General features: G+C 42.6%; 3 protein-coding genes across 4 annotated transcripts; 2 read left to right on the plus strand and 1 right to left on the minus strand.

Moving 5' to 3' along the window:
* The first annotated feature begins 83 nt into the window (after positions 1 to 83).
* Positions 84 to 2,035, plus strand: MAGOH (mago homolog, exon junction complex subunit). The gene is made up of 5 exons (XM_075759377.1): positions 84 to 273; positions 445 to 503; positions 675 to 785; positions 1,084 to 1,166; positions 1,751 to 2,035. The coding sequence occupies exons 1-5, from the start codon at positions 186 to 188 to the stop codon at positions 1,848 to 1,850; spliced, it is 441 nt and encodes a 146-aa protein (XP_075615492.1). The 5' UTR covers positions 84 to 185; the 3' UTR covers positions 1,851 to 2,035.
* A 1,170-nt stretch (positions 2,036 to 3,205) lies between these two features.
* Positions 3,206 to 10,455, plus strand: CZIB (CXXC motif containing zinc binding protein). Of its 2 annotated transcripts, none has more exons than XM_075759376.1 (8): positions 3,206 to 3,340; positions 3,562 to 3,645; positions 4,101 to 4,157; positions 4,923 to 5,004; positions 5,478 to 5,509; positions 5,947 to 6,024; positions 9,311 to 9,376; positions 10,211 to 10,455. In XM_075759376.1, exons 3-8 carry the CDS (start codon positions 4,155 to 4,157, stop codon positions 10,286 to 10,288), a joined length of 339 nt encoding a protein of 112 aa, XP_075615491.1. In that variant the 5' UTR covers positions 3,206 to 3,340; positions 3,562 to 3,645; positions 4,101 to 4,154; the 3' UTR covers positions 10,289 to 10,455. The 2 variants fall into 2 exon arrangements, with proteins under 2 accessions (XP_075615491.1, XP_075615490.1); XM_075759375.1 differs by having other exon boundaries at positions 3,237 to 3,480.
* Positions 10,456 to 12,250: 1,795 nt separating this feature from the next.
* CPT2 (carnitine palmitoyltransferase 2) lies at positions 12,251 to 19,407 on the minus strand. Its single transcript, XM_075759374.1, has 5 exons — positions 18,924 to 19,407; positions 17,890 to 17,970; positions 17,674 to 17,780; positions 14,185 to 15,489; positions 12,251 to 13,249 (listed from the first exon to the last, which is right to left on the minus strand). The coding sequence occupies exons 1-5, from the start codon at positions 19,058 to 19,060 to the stop codon at positions 12,918 to 12,920; spliced, it is 1,962 nt and encodes a 653-aa protein (XP_075615489.1). The 5' UTR covers positions 19,061 to 19,407; the 3' UTR covers positions 12,251 to 12,917.
* Positions 19,408 to 19,956: the final 549 nt, after the last annotated feature.

Consider the following 19,956-nt stretch of genomic DNA (forward strand, 5'->3'; position numbering starts at 1 on the left):
ACCGGCGCCCGCCAGGGGGCAGCCACAACCGCCGCCGTCGCTGCTCCGGCTCGCGGGGGTTGGCGCTGCCGGCCAATCGGAGTGAGGAGCACGCTCCGCTCCGCTCCGCCCCGCCCCGCCCGCCCGCTCGCGGTGACGCGTTTCGCCCGCGCCGCTGCGGTGCATGCTGGGGCGGTGGCGGGACCATGGCGAGCGATTTCTATCTCCGCTACTACGTGGGGCACAAGGGCAAGTTCGGCCACGAGTTCCTCGAGTTCGAGTTCCGGCCCGACGGTGAGGGGCGGGGCGGCACCGGGAGGGAGGGAGGGAGGGAGGGAGCGAGCGCGGCGGGACCCGCTCTTTCTGCTGCCGGGAGGATGCGGGGCCGGGCCGGGGGCCGCCAAGGAGCGGTGCCCGCCTAGCGCTGCCCTGGCTGGCGTTTAACGTCCGTCCTGTCCTCGCCAGGGAAGCTGCGTTACGCCAACAACAGCAACTACAAGAACGACGTCATGATCCGAAAGGAGGTAAGGGAGAGGCGGCCGGCGCAGCGGGAGCCGGCGGGTTCCCGACCCTGTGGCTAGAGCGGGTGCCGTGACGGCAGCCGGCAAAGCAAAGCGCTCGTGTGTGCCTCCTGCCAGCAGAGTCACGGCGGCAGCGCTTGGCCTCGGGTTTTCATCTTGGAATGTCGTTCGTAGGCTTACGTGCATAAGAGCGTGATGGAGGAGCTGAAGAGAATAATAGACGACAGTGAAATCACAAAAGAAGATGACGCCCTGTGGCCTCCTCCTGACAGAGTGGGTCGACAGGTCAGTGTACAGTGTCTGTTTGCTGTTTTATATTTAATACGTTAGCTCATTAGAAACATGACTGAACTCTTTCTTCACACCAGTACTGTTTCTAGCCAAGGGGGAAACAAGTAGTATTTTAAAACCTGAGCAGTGCCTAAATGGCAATTTAGTTGTGAGAGTTAATGCGATTCCCATACCCGCTGCATTCAATACCTTCGTAATAAAAATGGAAAAGCCATCATCGCAGTACTTAAGTATTTCTGAAACTAATACCATAAAGGGGTAGTCTGACTTCCTGTAATCTTTTATTTTTCAGGAGCTTGAAATAGTAATCGGTGATGAGCACATCTCCTTTACCACGTCAAAAATTGGTTCACTCATTGATGTAAATCAATCCAAGTACGTACTCCGCTTTTTTATGTTGCTGTTGGTTTTCACAGAACAATGGGTATTGGAACTCGCTGGTTATTAGGTACTTGTATTTTGTATTGTTTCAAAGTACAAATCAGTTGCTGGGGCACAAGTGATCCATGTTCCTGTGTAATGTACCAAATGCTTTTACACCTTGTCGTTACATGCTGTATTTTCAAACTCACCGAGCAACTAACCTTACTGTAGAACCCCTGTTAGGCGTGTTTGGAGTCTGAACTCAGCTGTCGTCGGCCTGTCCACACCAATGTCGGCAGGAGAACCATGACTTCTATAATTCACCTAAGCTGAAAAGACTGGATGTCATGTTTTGTAAATCCAAAGGAATCTTACTACCTGCTTTCATGATAAAAATGCACACTTGTAAACCTGTACTGTAGAATGTTTTACCAATCCATGCAAGATGAAACAAGTCTGTTAACGTCTAAGATAACCTCTGAAAAATCTCCCTGTAGGCTTTGGGGTTTTTTTAATGAGTTAGTTCTATAAACTGTTCTCTTAAAACATCAATCTAACTTTTTTTTTTTCCTCCTTCCTTCTCTTGTGCACTGCAGGGATCCAGAAGGCTTGAGAGTGTTCTACTACCTGGTCCAGGACCTTAAGTGTCTAGTGTTCAGTCTTATTGGACTACATTTCAAGATTAAGCCAATTTAAATCAAACAAACTAAAGTTTGTATTGCAGTGTCTGGGGCGGGGGGATGCTCTTTCAATTCCCGTTTCTGGCCTGAAGCTTTGATATATGTTAGGTTTTTGGGGGTTTTTGTTTGGGGTTTTTGTTTTTTTTTTTTTACAAACTGTCAGTGACTGTTTTAATAAAATGGTGAGATCTGTATTTTTAATTTATAAGTTCTGGTGGAAAACCTGACTTCCTAACACTTCTTTTATTGTGGTACATTGAGGGTATGTTACTTCACTTGTGTCACACAAAGCTATCGTGTAGCAGTGGGATGAGGGGTAATGGTTTTAAACTGAAAGGGGGTAAACTTAGAGATAAGGAAAAAATTCTTTACTGTGAGGGTGGTAAGACACTGGCACAGGTTGCCCAGAGAGGTTGTGGATGCCCCATCCCTGGAATTGTTCAAGGCCAGGTTGGATGGGGCATTGGGCAACTTGGTCTAGTGGAGGGTGTCCCTGCCCATGGCAGGGGGGTGGGACTAGATGGGCTTTAAGGTCCCTTCCAACCCAAACCAGTCAGTGATTCTGTATTTCACTTCTCAATCTATGCAGCAGTAGAAAATTGAATTAAGTCTTGCTCTGAAGTGAAGCTTTTGCCAGCTGTCAAGATAAACTTTTTTTACTATCCTGAGTTGGATATTCCCTTGGCCAAATATGCAAAACAACTGAAGCCCTGACTCTGTATATGATAACTGTTACAGCAAAGACCCATGTCAACTTCGTAACAACCTGCTGCTATGATACCCCACTTGCCTTCAGAGAAGTAGACAACAGGCCACTTGAGAGCCATCCAGGATCTTCACTGGTATTCCCATCCAGCTTTAGAAAAACTGAAATTAAAGTAGAATGTATTTAGTTAAGTTCTAGACTAGCAGATGTGTTGTGCAGAACTGGTAAGAGACTTAGGAGGACCAAACATGTCTCACCTTCAAGGCAGTAATTTTTGTAAAGCACTGTGGGAGACCGCTACAGTGATCCAAGGCTCCCCACAGGCTCTGAGGGTGTTTCCCGCCACAGCTCTGCCAAACTGTGCCCTTGCTTTCTCTAGCATCTCCTTCTGGTTGTCCTAAAACAGTAGCGACTGTGATTAAAAAAAGATTGTTGTTAAATTACTTTAAAAGGTGAAAACATCTAACCCCTATTACCTGTGCGAGCACCTCCTGCTATCCCTCCTCTCGCCACAGGCACCCTCTGCCTTTCCCGCCGGCATCCTTCTTCTGCGCCCTGCCCACCTGCCAGCCCCGCTTCCCTACCACCACCATTCCACTTTCATCCCCAGAACCGGCCGCCCCGCTCCGCGGGGCCCAGCCCGCCGCGCCTCCCGCCCGAGGCCGCTCCGGCTGACGGCGGGGCGGTGACAGGCCGCGCTGGCGGGCGCCATCTTGGCCGAGGGCAGCGTCGGCTTCAGCCCTGCAGAGAGCACCGGCAAGCCGCCGCCAGCTTGGCTGAGGGCACCAACGCGGTGGAGGGTGGGGACAAAAAACCCACGACGAACCAGCACGAAAAACACGCAGCTGCTCCCGCGAGAGGCGGGACGGGGTTGGGGGGGGGGCCGTCAGGGGAGTCACGATAGCGCGGCGCCTCCGCGGCCCCGGGAGCTGCCATGGGGGTAGGTAGGACCCGCGGCCGGGCCGAACAGAACAGAGCCGAGCCGAGCTGACGGCCTCTCTCGCTGCCTCTTGCCTTACAGAGGATCGGGCTGCAGCTGCGCGCCACGCTGGAGAACATCACCCGCCTGCGGGCCGAGGGGGAGGACTTCCGCTGGTACCTCAAGGTGCGGCGGGCGGGGGCTTATATATAAGTATATAAGCACTTACACATTAGTGTATGCATTGCATTATACATTAGTTTGCAATTACGAAAAGTCTTAAGTTCAAGTGTTGGTCAGTGCCTCCATTGGTGAGGTGGTTGGTAATCCAGTACCCATTGGCAGGTAGCCCAGGTAAGTGGTGAGATGTGCTATTCCCACCTTTTATTCCATGACCGTGCTTTGTAACACGTTTTCCATCCAGCGCGCTGAAGGGCAGACCCTCTGCGGCGAGCGTAGCTGCCAGGTTGAGCCAGCTCACGGGCCTGTCGGGATAGACAGTGACCAATACCTGCCTCCAGCTCCTCTCAGCTGTGCAACAGTGGGGAGCGTGAATCTGGGGGACTCACATCAGCTCCTTCAGCTTTTTAATCCTTGACTATTGGCAGCTTTAAGTTCTCTCAGTTATCTTTATTTTTCAGCTGAAATGTGGGAACTGTGGTGAAGTTTCTGAAAAATGGCAGTATCTGCGATTGATGGTATGTTTCCCTGTTGTAACCTGTATCAGAACAAAAATGAGAAAACAAACCTGCCTCTTACATGCAAGGGATATTAGCGTCAGGGTTATGATTAATTGCACTTTAGATGAGATAGTATTTTAATAGCTATATGCATTCAAGAAATCTTGTCATATTCCATATAAAAAAAAATATTTGGAGACTGATAATTGAAATATGCCACTGGAATGGTGACTGTGGGTGACAAAGTATTTACATCTGCTTTGAAAAGATGCTTTTCTGTAAAAATATAATTTGAAAACAAATTTTGAAGTGATATCAGAATAAGGTTGTGGCTGTAGTATATTTCTCTGATGCTGATGGAATCTTTTTGGAGAAGTTGAGGTAATTGGAGGTGAGTTAAGCATGCTAAATTAGCATTTGGAAACTGAAAAAGCAGGATAAAATTTGTCAGGGATAAGAGAAGGTTCTGTTCTTAGGAATAATCATCCCTTTTTGAGGCATATTACTGAATGGTAAGAATGTATTTTGAGGAATTAATGGAACATGCCTATATGGACAAGACATAACTATCCATTATTCACTATTTTAAGTCTAGAACAGAATTATTCCTTGATAATCACAGCTTTCTGAATTATAGATCTCTCTAGTTTAAAAAAAGCCTCTTGTTGCAATATTTTTAAAAAGTTAAACACCATTGTTGTAAAAACTCCTTTACCTTTGCAGAGGTTTCCAGTGGCTCAGCTGTGCAGTTAAAAATGATGTCTCTATTGTCCTGGCTTTTAGGACAGCGCTCCCCTGAAAGGAGGCAGAGGCAGTGCCACTATGGTGCAGAAATGCAAGCTGTGCTCCAGGGAGAACTCCATTGGTACGTGCTAGAAATTTAGGAGGCATCATCCATTTTGTTTATTTTTTAGTCCCCATTTTTGCTTGACACTGTAAAAAGTATTCACCAGGGATTTTTTTCCTTGTACACTGGTGCTTGAGTTTACAACAGGCAGGTACTTGTCATCATGCTCATGCAGGAGACAGCAAGGCCTCCTGGTGAGTTCAGGATTCTGCATGAACAAAACTTATATCCATAATGTAATTTTACAAAAGCATGCAATTTTTTGGGGGGTTGGTAGGGTAACAAAGTGTAAGGTAGACTTCTCAGGAGAAGTGAGAAAAATTTAATTCTACCTTTTGAGGGCCAACTGCAGGAACTCCTTTGTTACTTTGTTTCTTTTACTTTGTATAAGGAAATTTCTTTGAAAGAAGCAGCCTGTGCTTGGTTTGTGCTGAATAAAACTGAAGACATAATGCCACTCACTTTGACTCTTCTGATTTTATTCTTTTTAGATATTTTAAGTCAGACAATCAAGCCTTACAACGTAAGTTTGTTTTCTCTTTTATATAACAAGTGAAAGATAAATAGGCTTAGTAATATTTTGCGGGTTTGCTTTATTATTACATTCCTCTTTCAAGAACACAAAAAGTTGGTATTCTCCCGACAGAAAATTGTCTCTTGTAGACTCCAGTATAGTCTCAAGTGTAGAATAATCTGATACATTTCATAAGCAAACCACAAAATTGTATCACTCAGAGGTGATTATATAGTGCCCCTATTGGTTTCCTTTTGAAGGCTTCCTTGTGGCAGATTAAGAAATTCTAGTTAATTACCACCTATTAAATGAGCCCTAGGATTTTGCTGTCACTTGGGACATGGGAGTTGATAGTACTGCCTTTAAAGCAATTCATTCCCAGACTAATGCTTGTCACTGTCTTTCTCTGTTAGATGAAAACTAATGGTATTCTGCCTCAATTATAGGCTGAAGACAGTGAGAAATTCAAAACAATAGTGGAGTTTGAATGCCGAGGTCTGGAACCGGTTGACTTTCAGCCACAGGTGAGATCTTATTCGTGACTTGTTTCTCAGCTTTTAAGAGCACTTCGTATAGAGCGTAGAGTGATAAGACACACTATTTGAAATGGTACTGCTTTTCCTGAAACATCCTAGACGTACCCAGTTTTCCATCCTCTCCACAGTTCTTTATTTCATTTGACTCCAAAAAAAAAAAAAACCCCGCAAGCAGCTAACACTAACAACTCTGGTATTCTTTGTGCCAGTAAAATCTAAAATTAAACATGCCTTGGAGTCGTATTCAATTGCCTTAACAGGTGACTCGGCACTGCTCATCTGAATTCACTTGCAAGGTCTTCATTGCTCAGGTTATAGCAAAAGAGTCTTTCCCAAAATGGAACTGCGAGAGTGTATAAGTAGATAGCCATGTTCAGGAAAGCACCACTTTGCTTCTTGGTATGTTACAGGGAGTAAAGGAAGTTCAGGTTATGAACAGTCTTCAGTATATGGCCTCTAAAAAACATCACATTTTCTTTGAGATTTGATATCACCAAAGCCATAGGGAATGAGTATTGGTGGTATTCCATTTGAAATTTGATGAGACAAAGACTGAAGATCAATGGCAGTTACAGACTGTTGCAAAGCACACCTCAAGGTTCAGAGTTAAAGGATTTCTTCAGGGCCAAGCTAGTCTTCAGTGATTCATTTGCTTGTGCATGGTCATGCTGTATGCAAGTTAACTCCCTACTATATTTAACCTATTATTCCAGTCGGATTAGGTGTAAATAGACTGACAAATATAAACCTGTCTTATCCTTCCCTCAGACTGTGACGCTGCTAAGAAACCGACCAAAAAAGCTGATCCTACAACAAATTCAGTATAAATAAAATCATCACCACAGTATGCTGCAGGAGGTCTTTTATTTATTTGTATATTTATTGAAGCTCATCTTTTTGAGGAACAGAATGGTTATTAGTTTATTCCTGTCTGAAAGCTTTGCAGCCAGACCTAGGAACTTACACTTCAAGAAAAAATCTATGAGAAGACTACAAAATGTAGGAGATGTTTATAACTCTGCATCCTAGCTGACACTTTTATTTTTTCTGCAGAACAAAGACTTCACAGCTGTGATGAAGCTTTTAATTTAATATTCTCAAAGTTTGGTCTGTGCACTCTATTGGAGAGTACACTTGAATCCCTGAGAAGATAGTTCAGTGAATTTTGTGATGCCTAAATGAGCAAATATATAGACTTCTGCAGATCCAAACAATTCTCTAAACTGCTTTGTATTTGACATGATTCAAGCCAGCCTGGCTTCCCCACAACCTTGCATCTGGCTTTTGATCAGCATCATAGCGTAAGGCCATAGCATTACTGTATTTTCTTTGTATTTATTGATAGACATAATACAACCATACCTGAAGTCAATTTAGAGTGGCTTAATGCTTGCATGTCTTATTTAAATTACAGTAGTTTTCTCAAAAAAATCATTTTGAGTTTGAAAGAGGAGAAAGTATCCTTTGATTCCCTGATATAAGCCCTCTTTTCCTACCTAGCAGCAGCAACAAATTCAAACTAGGTACTTGTTCTAATAATGGGCAAGGACAATTTTTTTCCCCCAATTACTTATCTTTCTCGTTTAATGTGCTTAAGCAGATACATCTACTGCAAATCTGATGCATAATTTTTGGGTTTACTTGTGGATAGTTCAGCTCCTTTCCTGTCTTTGTCCCTCAAGTGAATGCTTCAGCTAAAAATTGGAGGTTTCTTTATAAAATTTCTCTTAAACCTCCTTAAGCCTCTTTGCTTTGTGGCACAAACAATAGTTTCATTGGTAACAAAAGTGTGACAATTCACCGTTTTGTAAGGCCAATAGGCATTGTTTGCTTCTTTGGCGTGTTTATGCTTTAACTGTTGGTCCTTCGCCAGTCAGCAGAGGGCAGAAAAGTCACTGCATGTCCCTTCTGCGGAGATTAAACGAGTCTAGGCTCTGACGCCTAAGCTGTAAGAATGCAAGTCCTGCTGGGTGTCCTGTACAGAAGCTTGTAATTCCAGTCACATGGCTTCTTTTCCCTTGCAGGGCTGGTGGATATCTCCAGGTGGCAAAAGCAGGGCTTCTTTTATTTTTCTAGTGTTTGTTTTATACTGCAGGTCTGCATTTTTGTCCCATGATGCTGATCTCTCCACCCCTACAGTTCCCTTCAGACTAGCTTCTGACAATTATATAAAGGCCATATTCACACTGAGCCTTGTAGATAACTCTCCTGTTGTTACGTCTGCCACACTCTGTGGTTTATTTAACTCCCAAGTGCTTAACCTTCCATTCAAATCACACATTCTTACAGTTAAATGTCTGACTGGCACTAGTGGGGATTTCTTTATGAAAAATGCAAGTGTAGATCCCTTGCAGAAAACCAGGAAGAAGCTACCTTTGCTCTTTAGCTACTTCTTAGTAAAATTCTATAGTTAGAAATGGCAATGTAAGAAACCTTTCTGTATTCTACAGAGATGGCTGAGATTTTTGAATTTACGTTGAAAACTAAGAAAGCTTAATTTACACCTGATAACTGTGAACCCTAGAATGAGCGAACTGTTCCCATCAAAGATAAAACAGAACACATTGTTCTTGTGCTATAGTCCACTGATACACTATTTCCTTGTACTATAGTCCACTTACACACTATTTCCTTTCATTGACCCTTCAAAAACAGCAACAGTAACAAGAGTGAACAACTCCCCTTTGAAATGATTGTTTGGGTTTACTAATCCGTTCATTCAGCCAGCTGATCCTCCTTTCAGGTAATGCTTGCTGGTCACTTCTGTACCTAAATGCAATACAGGCTGCTCCTTCTCTAGAGTGTCTTGGATTCTGACAATATTTAAGCCAAAATTATTAACTCTCTTCCACATTTTTCTATTGTTTTCTTGCAGTCTAAGTTGATTATGAAGCTGTTTTATACATAATGCCTGTATGGATTCTGAACATAAATTGAAGCTATTAGTAGCTGGATGGTGTGATGTAAACTCACGAAACTCAATTTTAACATTATCTGGAGTTCTTGGAAACACTTTTTTGGCAGGAAAAATAGAGGAGCAGTGTTCCTTCATTTTACTCTGTGGTTGTTTCATCTGAATTTTCCCAACTCACAGAGTCACAACCTTACACTGACCCTTAACCAGGAAGGAGCTTGACCATTCTTTCTACCTAATTTAGAAGAAATAAAGTAAAATTTTGTGCTGGGTTACTTTCTTTAAACATGTTTCAATTATCATATTTATTATTGTCTTGATACAACTTATTCTTAAAAACTTACTGCAAATGTGTTGCAGGCAGGGTTTGCTGCTGAAGGTGCAGAATCTGGCACACCTTTCAATGACATAAACTTATTAGAAAAGGTATGTTGTCTTAGTTTCATTAGTAAATCTATCTAGCTTTCTTGCCCTAAGTCACTAGTCCAAAGCACACACGCTGAACATGCAAGAGACTAGTTTTGCTCTTTCATGTAGGCATGGGAAGGTCACAGCTAGAGAAAGAAACTAAATCAACTATGAACAACCAGCATTACTAACAGTGTCATTTTACAAGTACACAGTTGATAGCTTAGCAGCTGACAAAGGTATAAATGCAACTTTTCTTTTAAGTAAGTCCCTCAGGAATTCCAGAGAGCAAACACCTGGAATACTAAATGGCTGGGGTTATTCAGAGTGGTGAACTGCTATTTCTAGGAAGACGCCTGCACTTTTTCTAGTGCACAAAGATATTAAAAAGTAATATAAAGACACTGTCCTTCAAAGCTCAGGATAATGACTCCAGCGTTGCAAATCTTCCTTGGCTGTGAGCAAGAATCTCAAGGTCAAATCTGTTCCCTGGTATCCTACTTGGCAGGGATCTGCTTGTCTGCTTACCCACGTGACTAGGGGGTATTGTATATGATAGCTAATCCTTTCATCTGCCGTGGTTGCTGTCTTATCCACTACAGGCTGTGGACTACATTTGAAAAAAAAAAAAAAATCATTGTTCAAACACTGAGACTGAAGCCCAATTTCAGATCAGTACTCTTGCTTCTCTCATATCAGAACTTAGCTTAGTGACTGCACAGAGCTTTCCACAGAAATCTAAGACCCAAACTTTGAGTAAGGCTTAGTTTCAGTTTGAATTCCAGTCAGTGGTTTAAACACTACTGCATTCTATCCTCTGTGACTAATACTATGAAATCTCATTTCCTATAGGATTGGAATGACTATGATGAAAAAACAAAGGAATCTGTTGGAATCTATGAAGTTACCCATAAATTTGTAAAATGCTAAAGTTCATACCCCTAATAATCTCAACATGTTTATTGATGAAGGAGCTGTAACCATCACAGATGCAGTTTCCTCGGAGTTACTTTTCACATGGCTATACTTCAGAAATGGAAAACTACATTGTACTTACTGTCCCCAGGACGTCCTAATAAAGTATTTTCCACAGAGCACTTTTGAGATGGCCTCAGTACAAGCTAAAAATAGTATATACATTTGACTGAACTGTACCATTTTCTTAATGTTGTCTTTTTCGGAATACATATGGTTGTGATGGACTATAGCGAAACTACAGTAACTATTTAGACAATTTACTGCCTTAAAGTTTTCAATAGCTTATCACCAAGAAATATCACATTTGGTTCTCTAACATAAGCAAGTAAGGTCTTTTCACTCACCATTCAGATCATCAGGAAATGGCTAGGGACTGTGTTAACTGGTCCAAGTGAAAAGGTACATCTGTAATAGCTTTCTGCCAGTTCAAGTAAAGACACTCAAGCGAGTTCACTGAGAACAGTTAATAAGCTTGACTGCTATTGACACTTACACATAGCTGTTAGATCTTCTGAAATTCTGACTAAGTCATAGTAAACCTCACTCATTTCTAGTTAAAGACAGTCTTTCTGCTTCTTGGCTCACAATCTTGCCAACTGTTCTTATGCTTAAAAAAAAGCCAATAAAAACAACCAAAAAACCCACAAAACCACAAATCCTAAAACTTTCTTTAGTGAGTTTAATTCAAAGGCTTTTGGTCTGATTGTTTCCTGATATATTATTTCCCTCATCCCCCTACATGATCACCTTCCTTTCTTGTTTAAATGAGCAAGAATAATCATGGTACCTTTTAAAGGAAGTTTTAAAATAATTCAACTTAAAAATAGGAACAGCACATTACAGGCTGCAGAGGAAACAGCCCTCACTAGGAAAAGTTTATAAGCCATTCGGCTTACATATTTAAAGCATGCCTCCACCCTTCCTAGCACTTGCACTTCATACTTCAAGATACAGTATGGCTTACACTTACTGTGAGAAAGAGAAAAGACACTGGGAGAACCTGGGAGCAAAGATATCCAATGGAAGAATAAAGGCAAGTAGGTCTCTGAGCCTCTGAACCTAATCTGTCACGTCCAACCAATGTGCTCAGAATTTATGTTCTGCTAATATATTAGGTTGTCAAGGTCACAGTAAGCTGTGCTGACAGCTGCAGAAAGAAGCAAACACTACTGTGCTATTTGGCTCCAGAGAAAGACTTGCCTTCCCAGAAGAAAACCAGTGGAAGACGTCAGGGTTTAGAAGGCAGAGGAGTTCAACTTATACCATAACAAAATTTGGGCCAAAAGGGCTATCTCATGCAAAGGGCATCTGTGCTGGAATGCCAGCAACCTTGGTTCCTTGACCCACAAAGTTCCCTTCCCCTTCTGCTACCACCGAGTCCCAGTTGTGAGCAGCACACAAGGAACTGTCTGCATCAGTTTCCTCTCGCATTCACGGCATCACTAAGTTTTATTGATGTCTACGCTCAAGCTGTCCTGCAATCCCTCAGAGTGTTCTGGTAAGTCTTAGTCTTTAGAACTACTGCAACAAGCCCCAAAGCACTGAAGACGCAGCTCTAGGCACTAAGACTCTGCCATTTGCTACAGTAAATGACATCAAAATTTCTAGCTAATAGAACAAGGAGGAAACAGTAAAATGTTCTGCTGAGGTTACTTTTCCACAGTAAGAGGAAGTTTGGAAAGAGAGAACCCCAAAAGATAAACTTCAGTGATTTTTTTTCTTTTTTAAGGCACAAGGGCACAGGTTTATGTAACAAAACAAAAGCAGATTATTGGACAGACTTCACATATGGAAGGGGAGAGCCAACACTGCAGCATGCTTTCCGTAGTATTCTTTTCAACCTTTACAAGAAACACAAGCTATTGATAAAGGGACTACCCATACTGTACTATTTTGATATGGCAACAAAAGAACTTTGTAGTTATTAGTAGATAGCTTTATTACAATACAGTCTTTTCCGGTCAATTTAACAACACAGTTGGTGATTGCAGATTACTTAAAACCTCCCACCTCATTTTTTGTTTCTCAAAAAGCTGTTACAGTGGAAAGGTTTCAAGCACTTGAGGCACAATCCATTTTGATATTGATTCAAGTTTAAAGAGAAAAGTAAGTGTGACAAGTTAGTAAGCAAGCTTACTGCAAGAGTGCAAATGTAACCACTCTTTCTATTTAAAATTATTGCATATATTTTTTAAAAATCAAACCACTTAAGAGTGGTATCACAGTGCTGTTGTCTGTCTGAACACTCATGGAACACAGATGTTCTGAGTTCATAAACTCAGTAACAATGCTTTTTATTTTAAATAATGTAGTTTAAGAACAGATGGATCTGTTGGAACAGATGGATGTTACTTAATTTTGACATTGTGAATGTATTTCCTGAAACATGCATTCAAGGTCTGTACTTGATTTCTTTACAATAGATACAAATTTCATAGTAAATCTAACAGTATTCAAGTTCAATGAAGATAAATGAAGCCAATTAAGCTGGGCAGTCTCAGTCATGTTGAACACTGATTAGTATGCCAATTAGACATAGTCTGTATTTTGTACTGCAACTGTAAAGTGTTCCAACTATGTTTTAACTACTGATTTTCTTGCCCTTTAAAACATTAAAGATATCTTCTAGTGACTTGTATATAGACTGAAGGAATTCTTTACCATTCCTAGTTGGGTAAGAGGAAACATTACAACCTATCCAATCATCATGTACCTGATATCCTACTCCAAAGCCATCAGATACCACTGGGCCAAACCCTCCTAATTGCACAGCAGGGCTAACCAATGTGCTGGTAGAAATGATGTTGTGATTAAGCCGAGCATAGGCTTGGTCTTGATAGAAATCAGGCAGTGCAATGCCTTTGGATAAGGCTAAATAGCGCAAGCCAAAGAGATGTCGGTCAAATCCCTGACCTGTTAAAATAAAAGAACAAGTATTAGAGAGATGATTAATTTCTGTGGGAAGTAAACTCATGTATTTTGACATCACATTGTTTTTCAGCTACAAAAGAGGAGGTCTATAGAACTGGGGTTTATTTTCATATTAGCAGGAATCATTTTTCAGAACCCAACATATTCTGCACTTTTAATGCACATATCCTAGGGAATGAGGGCTTGCTGGTTTACTGCTAGCCTCAACCAGGAATCATGATAGTAATCAAAAGCGCAATGTTAACAGACAATTTTAATAATACATTGCATTCTTTGATTAACTATTTATCTGAATATATCCAGGTTGTTTAAAACAGAGAAAGGCTTTCCTAAAATTTATTACTTGAAAGAGGAAGAGGATCTTGCATCAACAAAAGGCGGCAAATTTTAGACTCTATGTGGTAATGTTCAGTCAATTTTACTGAAACAATACAACAAGTTATGCTTCTGGGAAGGACAATTCAAAAGCAAGCATTTAGAAAAATACCAGCAGCAGCAGAGCCAAAGAACTGGTTTGATTTGGAAGTTGTTAAAGCCTTTATGCCCTGCAGGGTTACGGTAGTAACTCCTCAGACATACAGCCAAAGTTCTTGGCTGCCTTGGGGAGTACAACATGCACTAAGTATTTATCAAATTTTCAAATAGCCCAGCTGCTATAAGGACAAAAACTAAAGAATAAAAATTTCTCAACACGTTAATAGTGAAATGGGAAGCACAGAGGCATTCTCCTCCATCAAGAAACGAGTCTTAGAGAATGCCTTTTAAACTGCAGACTTCTGCTACCATTTTTTGTCAAGTTTACATTAACATTAGACTTCCATCAAAATTAAATTATTTAGTTGTGAAGTAAATGTTTACAGCAACCTTAATAGACATTTTAGTGCAAAAACAAGAGTGTTTAATACATTCCTACTTACCCATAGCAGCTTCTTTTGTCAAACGGCCATGGTACTTTGAGCACTCTGCTATCAACTTCTGAAGCTCTTCTGTGCTATGTTTGGACAGTTCCCTGACAAAAGCTTCCGAACATTTCTTTGTATGGATAGAGGCAGGACGTATAGTTTCTGTACGACCATGTTTGAAAGCTGCAGTACTACAAGACTCATATGTAGCAACAGTCTGATTGTATTGTCGAAAGAAAGCCATCTGGAAGGCAAGCTGAGCCACAGCATCTGGACTTAACTTCTTCTGCTTTAGAAGGTCCTTGCCCCCTTCGTGGAACTGAATCATATTAAGAGACAGTGCTTCTACACTGGCATCAAATTTCTGTTTGGCTTTGGTAATTCCTGCTTTTAAGGCATCATTCAGCTTAAAGTCAAGTTTCTGTACTGCTCTAGAAGAGTCTACTGAAGCAGGCTGGGACTGGGGGCTGATGGCTGGTGTCTTGGTGCTATCTTTAAAAACCTCATTCTGGAACCTGAGCACAGCCACACCATCTCCCCAGGAATGTTCAAAATTAATTCCTGCAGTGCCATCCTTAGTTATGATAAGATTAAAGGATTTGTCATACCAGCGGTTAGCACCATCTCCATGCAACATAGTATGTGACAAGTGCACAAAGTCTTTAACGGGAAAATCATCTAAACTTAAACAAAACACCGCAGAGTCTACTTTTTGAAGAGCTTCTTCATTGCCATTATCCAGTAGATGCTTTCTCAGCAATGCCCATGTATCTCGATTTTCACTGGAGAGGTAGCCAAGAGGGAAGGCCGGGGCTGGACTGTTGTTGCTAAGGATGTATTTCAAGTGTGCTTGTATTTCTGAAGGTTTCAGGATATTTCCATCTCTATCAATAACATCAAATACATAAAAATTCCCGTTTCTCAGTACCAGTAAATGTTTTGCCTTTTCATCTGTATAAAGCTCATCTTTGTGGAGTTTAGGCAGCCGCGTAGAATTGAAAAGCCTGAAGTACTGAGACATATCTAAGGGGTAAGCGTTGACCATGTAGGCACCAAACCAAGAAAGTGAAGAAGGCACAAATCGGATAATTTTTTTAAACATCTGAGTGTCACTTCTTTCCGGATTGAGGTGAAAAACCTCTGGTTCAAGATAACCAGCCCTGAAGGTCTTCATGAAACGTAAAGCAGAAAAAGTCATGTTCGTAGCTCGTATGAGCTGATCATTATATTCAGATTTCGGATCCGGATTAAAAGACATAAATGCATTAAAATTCAAAACAACGGGTTCACGTGATTTTAGGTACATGTCAAACCAGGGACCTGAAAATGGAAAGTTGAGAAATAGGTCAGAACATAAAAGCAGCTTACTGAATCAGGCCAGAGGTTCATGCAGTCAATATCCTGCCTCTAACAGCCATCATGAATAAACACCTACTGAAGCACATACAAACAAAATAAACATAAGCAGTAATTACCCCCAAGAATTCTCCCAACCTCCAATTATGAAGAAAGGTAGTGTTGGCTAATTGTAAAAATACTGTATTTGGAGCAATCCATATCAAGAGTGTCAATGTAGTGATGAGGGCCAATTTCTGTGTTTTCTATATGGCTCAGTGATAAACCATAACTCCCGCAACATACAATGCAGCTCCCCAGCACTGTGTTTTGGTGCACACCTTACATTTGGAATGGAACGTGTTTACCTGCTCCTAAACTATTAATTCCTGCAGCTCTCTGTCACTGAGGGCATGGTTCTCTTTAGAACCATCTTTATTTCCCTCATTCCTGGCAGCATTCCTCCATCTACATTTGCTGTCTTGCATTTCCACCTCCTTCCTCTTTCTATCCACTAAAACGATCAGCAGAGGACAAAACTGTCAGTCTCTCAAGTTGGCAAAAAGATGAGGTTAGAGGGGACCTCATGGTTATTCTTCCAGGCCCCGAACAGACTTGGGAAAGCAGAATTACATTCGATACCCACAGATCTTTTAGACAGTCTGTCAGCATATCAAGAAGCATGAATATGACCCAAAGGTTTTGTGCTTGCCAAAATCAAGGGAATCAATCATAGCTCTAAAAAGTAGTCACACCTTTGCACCTGCCTATGAGTAAATGAAAATCCCAGGGGCACTAGGCAAAGGAGGGACTTTTTTAAGTTCTATTTCATCATCATTAACAACTTCAAGCTCTGTAAGCTCTGGTATTGCACACTGACTGGACGCAGACCAAGGAAGGAGGCACACACCAACTTCATCTCAAGGGAGCTGATGTATTCATTATTACTTAAAGCCTGAATCAGTCCCAAGTAGAACCTTCTAGCTGGGCTGTAAAAGGGCAACAGGTAACTCAAGGATCTAAGTTATAATTTTAATTCCAGGTCCTCACAGGTGAATAACTAGCATTCATCTACAGTTTTAAAACCCCATCTGTCATCATCATGTAGCCTTTTACCTTGGACTTGAAAGTCAAGGGTGGAGGCAACTATACATACCTTCAGAAACCAATTTTAAGTGGAACAGGTATTTTAGGAGGCCTAAAAAAAAGACTAATAACAAAAAACGAATAGAAACACCCCACAGTTCATGGACACAAAGCAGCATGCTGGCTAGTGTTGACAAACACCATAAAGCTACCAGTTAAAACCCCAGATGTTGTTCAAAGTGAATGGAAAGTAAAAGATAACAAAGTGAACAGCAGCTTTTGTAAAATAATTCTCTGCAGAATTTGTGGTAGCTAACACCCTTATAGGTAGTCTCAACAGACAGCAAGGATAGAAGTGCTGGGCAACATGCAAACCTACTTCCATGGGTATCTGAACATTTCCACCTCTGTTGCTATCCATCCAATACTTTCATAAGCAGACGCTTGTATTTGGAAGTCAGTGGAAGCAACAATAAGGATAAATAATCAAAATACTTTATGTATACCCTCCATCTCTTAATTTTTCTTTATTCTCATCTTCCTCTTTGTGTCTCCCCTTTTCTTTTGCTCTTTCAAATAATATGTTTTTGTAGTTTTAGGGGGTTTTAAGTCTGGAGCACTGACCACACCTGCCTCCCGAAACTTAGTCATATCCTCCGATCCCCCTCAAAGTTCAGTTTTCTTGCTAATTAACTTGAAAATATTTGAAAATGATTGCTTTAGTTTCCTTAAGGGAGTTATTAGTTAAGCTCCTCTATTAACCTAAACATAAATAGACAGCAATTAAAAAGATCAATCTTGTAAATGCAAATTTAAATACAGTAACTCATGGAAAAATACTGTTTCTTCAATATCCATCTATCCAGAATTCTGGTTAGATAGATACAAGTTAGAGAAGGGGCATTCTTTCTACCACTCAGAATTTACTCAAACAGAGTGACAGTCAGTATTCACAGCATGTTATTCCAAGTTTATGGAGTAGAGAACTTAAGCTTCAGCCTATTTTATTTGTAGCATTATAAGCTGCCTGTCATCAAGCATGATGATCTACAGACTCCTTTTACATCCAGTAGGTCAACATACCTGTGATGTAACTAGTATGCTTGTTCTGATTGTCTTGAGCAACCAGTTGCTCATGCAGCTCTCTTCCAATTCCTTTTTCAAAGTGATGAGCAAGTTCTTCAGTTTTCCTAAAGCAATCAGTAAGAGAGTCACAATGCTGTGACAGGCCATATTTTTAATATGTAACACTTGGCTTTGAAGCAGCACATGATATTGCAATAGCATGTCTGTTCATACCTGAATTGGTCATCATTTAAAAGCGGCTTCTGGGCATTTAGGTATCTCCTAATTGTATCTTCTAGTTTGGGAACCGGCAGTCTGAAGGAAGGGGAACAGAGAGACATGCACTTTATGAGCAGTGGTACTAATGAAGCCTCAGTTTCTTACACAGTAGTCTCTCTTTGCCTCCCCTCTTTCCTATCTTTCCTTATATCCCATATTATCTAAATGGCTCAAAAGTTGCTTGTGGAAGAAGAGGAGAACAACAGGAATAGATGGACATACATCATCACAACATAAGGTTCTTGGAAGACAAGTTAGAAAACGAACTTGACTGTCTTGTTACAAAGGTACTGCAGTGAAGGCTCTTAGTACCTCACAGGGAAGCAATGACACAAACCCTTCCAAGAAGCAGCAGCTATACAGAAGGAAGGTTCAGCTCGGTAGCCACCCCTGCATCAGGACTTCCCCTCACTGCTGGGTGCTGAGCATTTACTTTTTGTTGCAAATTTCCTAATCAGTATCTTTGTCATCTTCCTCTCAGCCTAAACATGAGAATGCTCCTCTTACTATAAAATAATCCTATTACACCAACGAAGGTTACTTTGCAACCTGAAGAGACGTTTCAATAGTGGGTTTATAATCATATTTATGCTTTAAAAAATAAATCATTCCTCTCCACTGTGATTTGGGAAGAACACACACAACAAGAAGCGAGTTAGCACACCCCGAGCACGGCTACACAGAAACGGGAGGGAGGGCATTTTCTCCCCCCTCTCCTCACAGCGGACAACCCAGGGCCGCCGGCCCCACACGGCCACCAGCCGCCGCCGCCACCGACCTCTGCCCGCGTCCCCACGGAGCCTGGCCCGCCGGGTGCCCTCGGCGGCCGCTCCGGGACTGGCAGTGACGCTCGCTCCTCGGAGGACCCTCGCTCCGGGCCTTGCCCCGGCTCCCGCCCGGCGGCGCCTCAGAAGGCCGCGAGACGGGCGGTGCCGGAGGGCAGGGGGCCCGGCCGGCACACCAGGGAGCGGAGCAGCTGCCCGCCATACCTGGGCAGGCTCTTCTGGTAGTGCATGGTGGGCACGATGCTGCGGTGCAGGTACTCGGCAGCGCCCGCGCTGCTGTAGCCCCGCCGCCAGCGCGCCGCCACTGCCGGCCGCCGCAGCAGCAGCTGCCGTGCCGCCATGATGCCCGCGTCAGAAGCCGTGAGGCGCCGCCCGCGCCGCTCCCGTCGCCGCCGCCGCCCCGGGGCTGAAGGGAACGTGTGCTGCGACCCCAGCCAGCTCCCGGTAGTGCCGTTGAGCGGCTGCGCTACGCCCGGCCCCGTTCGGGATGAGCTCACAATGCGGCGGGACGGAGGTGGCAGTTAGACACCTCGTGGCGCGTTCACACCGGCGCGTCGGAGGAACTGGGGCTTGTTCCCCGAAAGCCGCCCGGGGAAGAGGCGAGCGGGGAGGGGGGATCAGCCAAATGGCGGCCAGGCCCGGCGGCACGGAGAGGTTCCCCTGAGCCCCCTCCTGCCCGGGCGGGCCTCGGGCAGCGCGGGCTCCTCCGCCCCGCACGGCGGTCAGGTGAAAAGTCCCAGCTGCAAAACTGAGCGTTGCAGCTAGCGCGGAGCTCGACGGCATTTCACGAAGCATTTTTATTATTATTATTTCATTTGGAAAGTATATTCGGTATCGAGATAGCAAAGTTATCTGGTATTAGACAGTGTCTGGAATGGGATGGTGCCACGTTAGTTCAGTCCTCTTCTACATATGGATTAATAAATTTTTCTGTGATTCTCTTATTTGACAGCGCTCTTGTTCAGTATATAGACTCCACGTATTTTTTTCTCTTTTCTTTTTGTGTGTGTGTGTCCCCCCGTACAGCATTCACGTCCTGCCTCCAAAGAGAACAGTTAAATCTCTCATGACCTTTTTTACTCATAGGTGAGCATGTAACAACAAATACAGTATAAACTATAATATTGTAAACACACAGTTTTGTTGTACTGTATGGAATATTTTCTGTAGAAACACTGAATAATCTTAGAGTAACCCAGAAACTACAGAAATGGTAAGAAAGTGTGCCGTGGTGAAC

Source organism: Balearica regulorum, chromosome 8 (assembly GCF_011004875.1).
Source record: "Balearica regulorum gibbericeps isolate bBalReg1 chromosome 8, bBalReg1.pri, whole genome shotgun sequence".
In the NCBI taxonomy this organism is placed as follows: Eukaryota; Metazoa; Chordata; class Aves; order Gruiformes; family Gruidae; genus Balearica; species Balearica regulorum.

Excerpts from the sequence above, each read along its gene's own strand:
- MAGOH (XM_075759377.1), top strand. The coding sequence starts at position 186 with ATGGCGAGCGATTTCTATCTCCGCTACTACGTGGGGCACAAGGGCAAG. Across the intron at positions 274-444 it reads GTTCGAGTTCCGGCCCGACG|GGAAGCTGCGTTACGCCAAC; the intron begins GTGAGGGGCGGG and ends TGTCCTCGCCAG. Across the intron at positions 786-1,083 it reads CTGACAGAGTGGGTCGACAG|GAGCTTGAAATAGTAATCGG; the intron begins GTCAGTGTACAG and ends TTTATTTTTCAG.
- CZIB (XM_075759375.1), top strand. Across the intron at positions 3,646-4,100 it reads ACTTCCGCTGGTACCTCAAG|CTGAAATGTGGGAACTGTGG; the intron begins GTGCGGCGGGCG and ends TTTATTTTTCAG. Across the intron at positions 6,025-9,310 it reads CGGTTGACTTTCAGCCACAG|GCAGGGTTTGCTGCTGAAGG; the intron begins GTGAGATCTTAT and ends AATGTGTTGCAG.
- CPT2 (XM_075759374.1), bottom strand. The coding sequence starts at position 19,060 with ATGGCGGCACGGCAGCTGCTGCTGCGGCGGCCGGCAGTGGCGGCGCGC. Across the intron at positions 17,971-18,923 it reads TACCAGAAGAGCCTGCCCAG|ACTGCCGGTTCCCAAACTAG; the intron begins GTATGGCGGGCA and ends CCCTTCCTTCAG. Across the intron at positions 13,250-14,184 it reads GACAAAAGAAGCTGCTATGG|GTCAGGGATTTGACCGACAT; the intron begins GTAAGTAGGAAT and ends TTATTTTAACAG.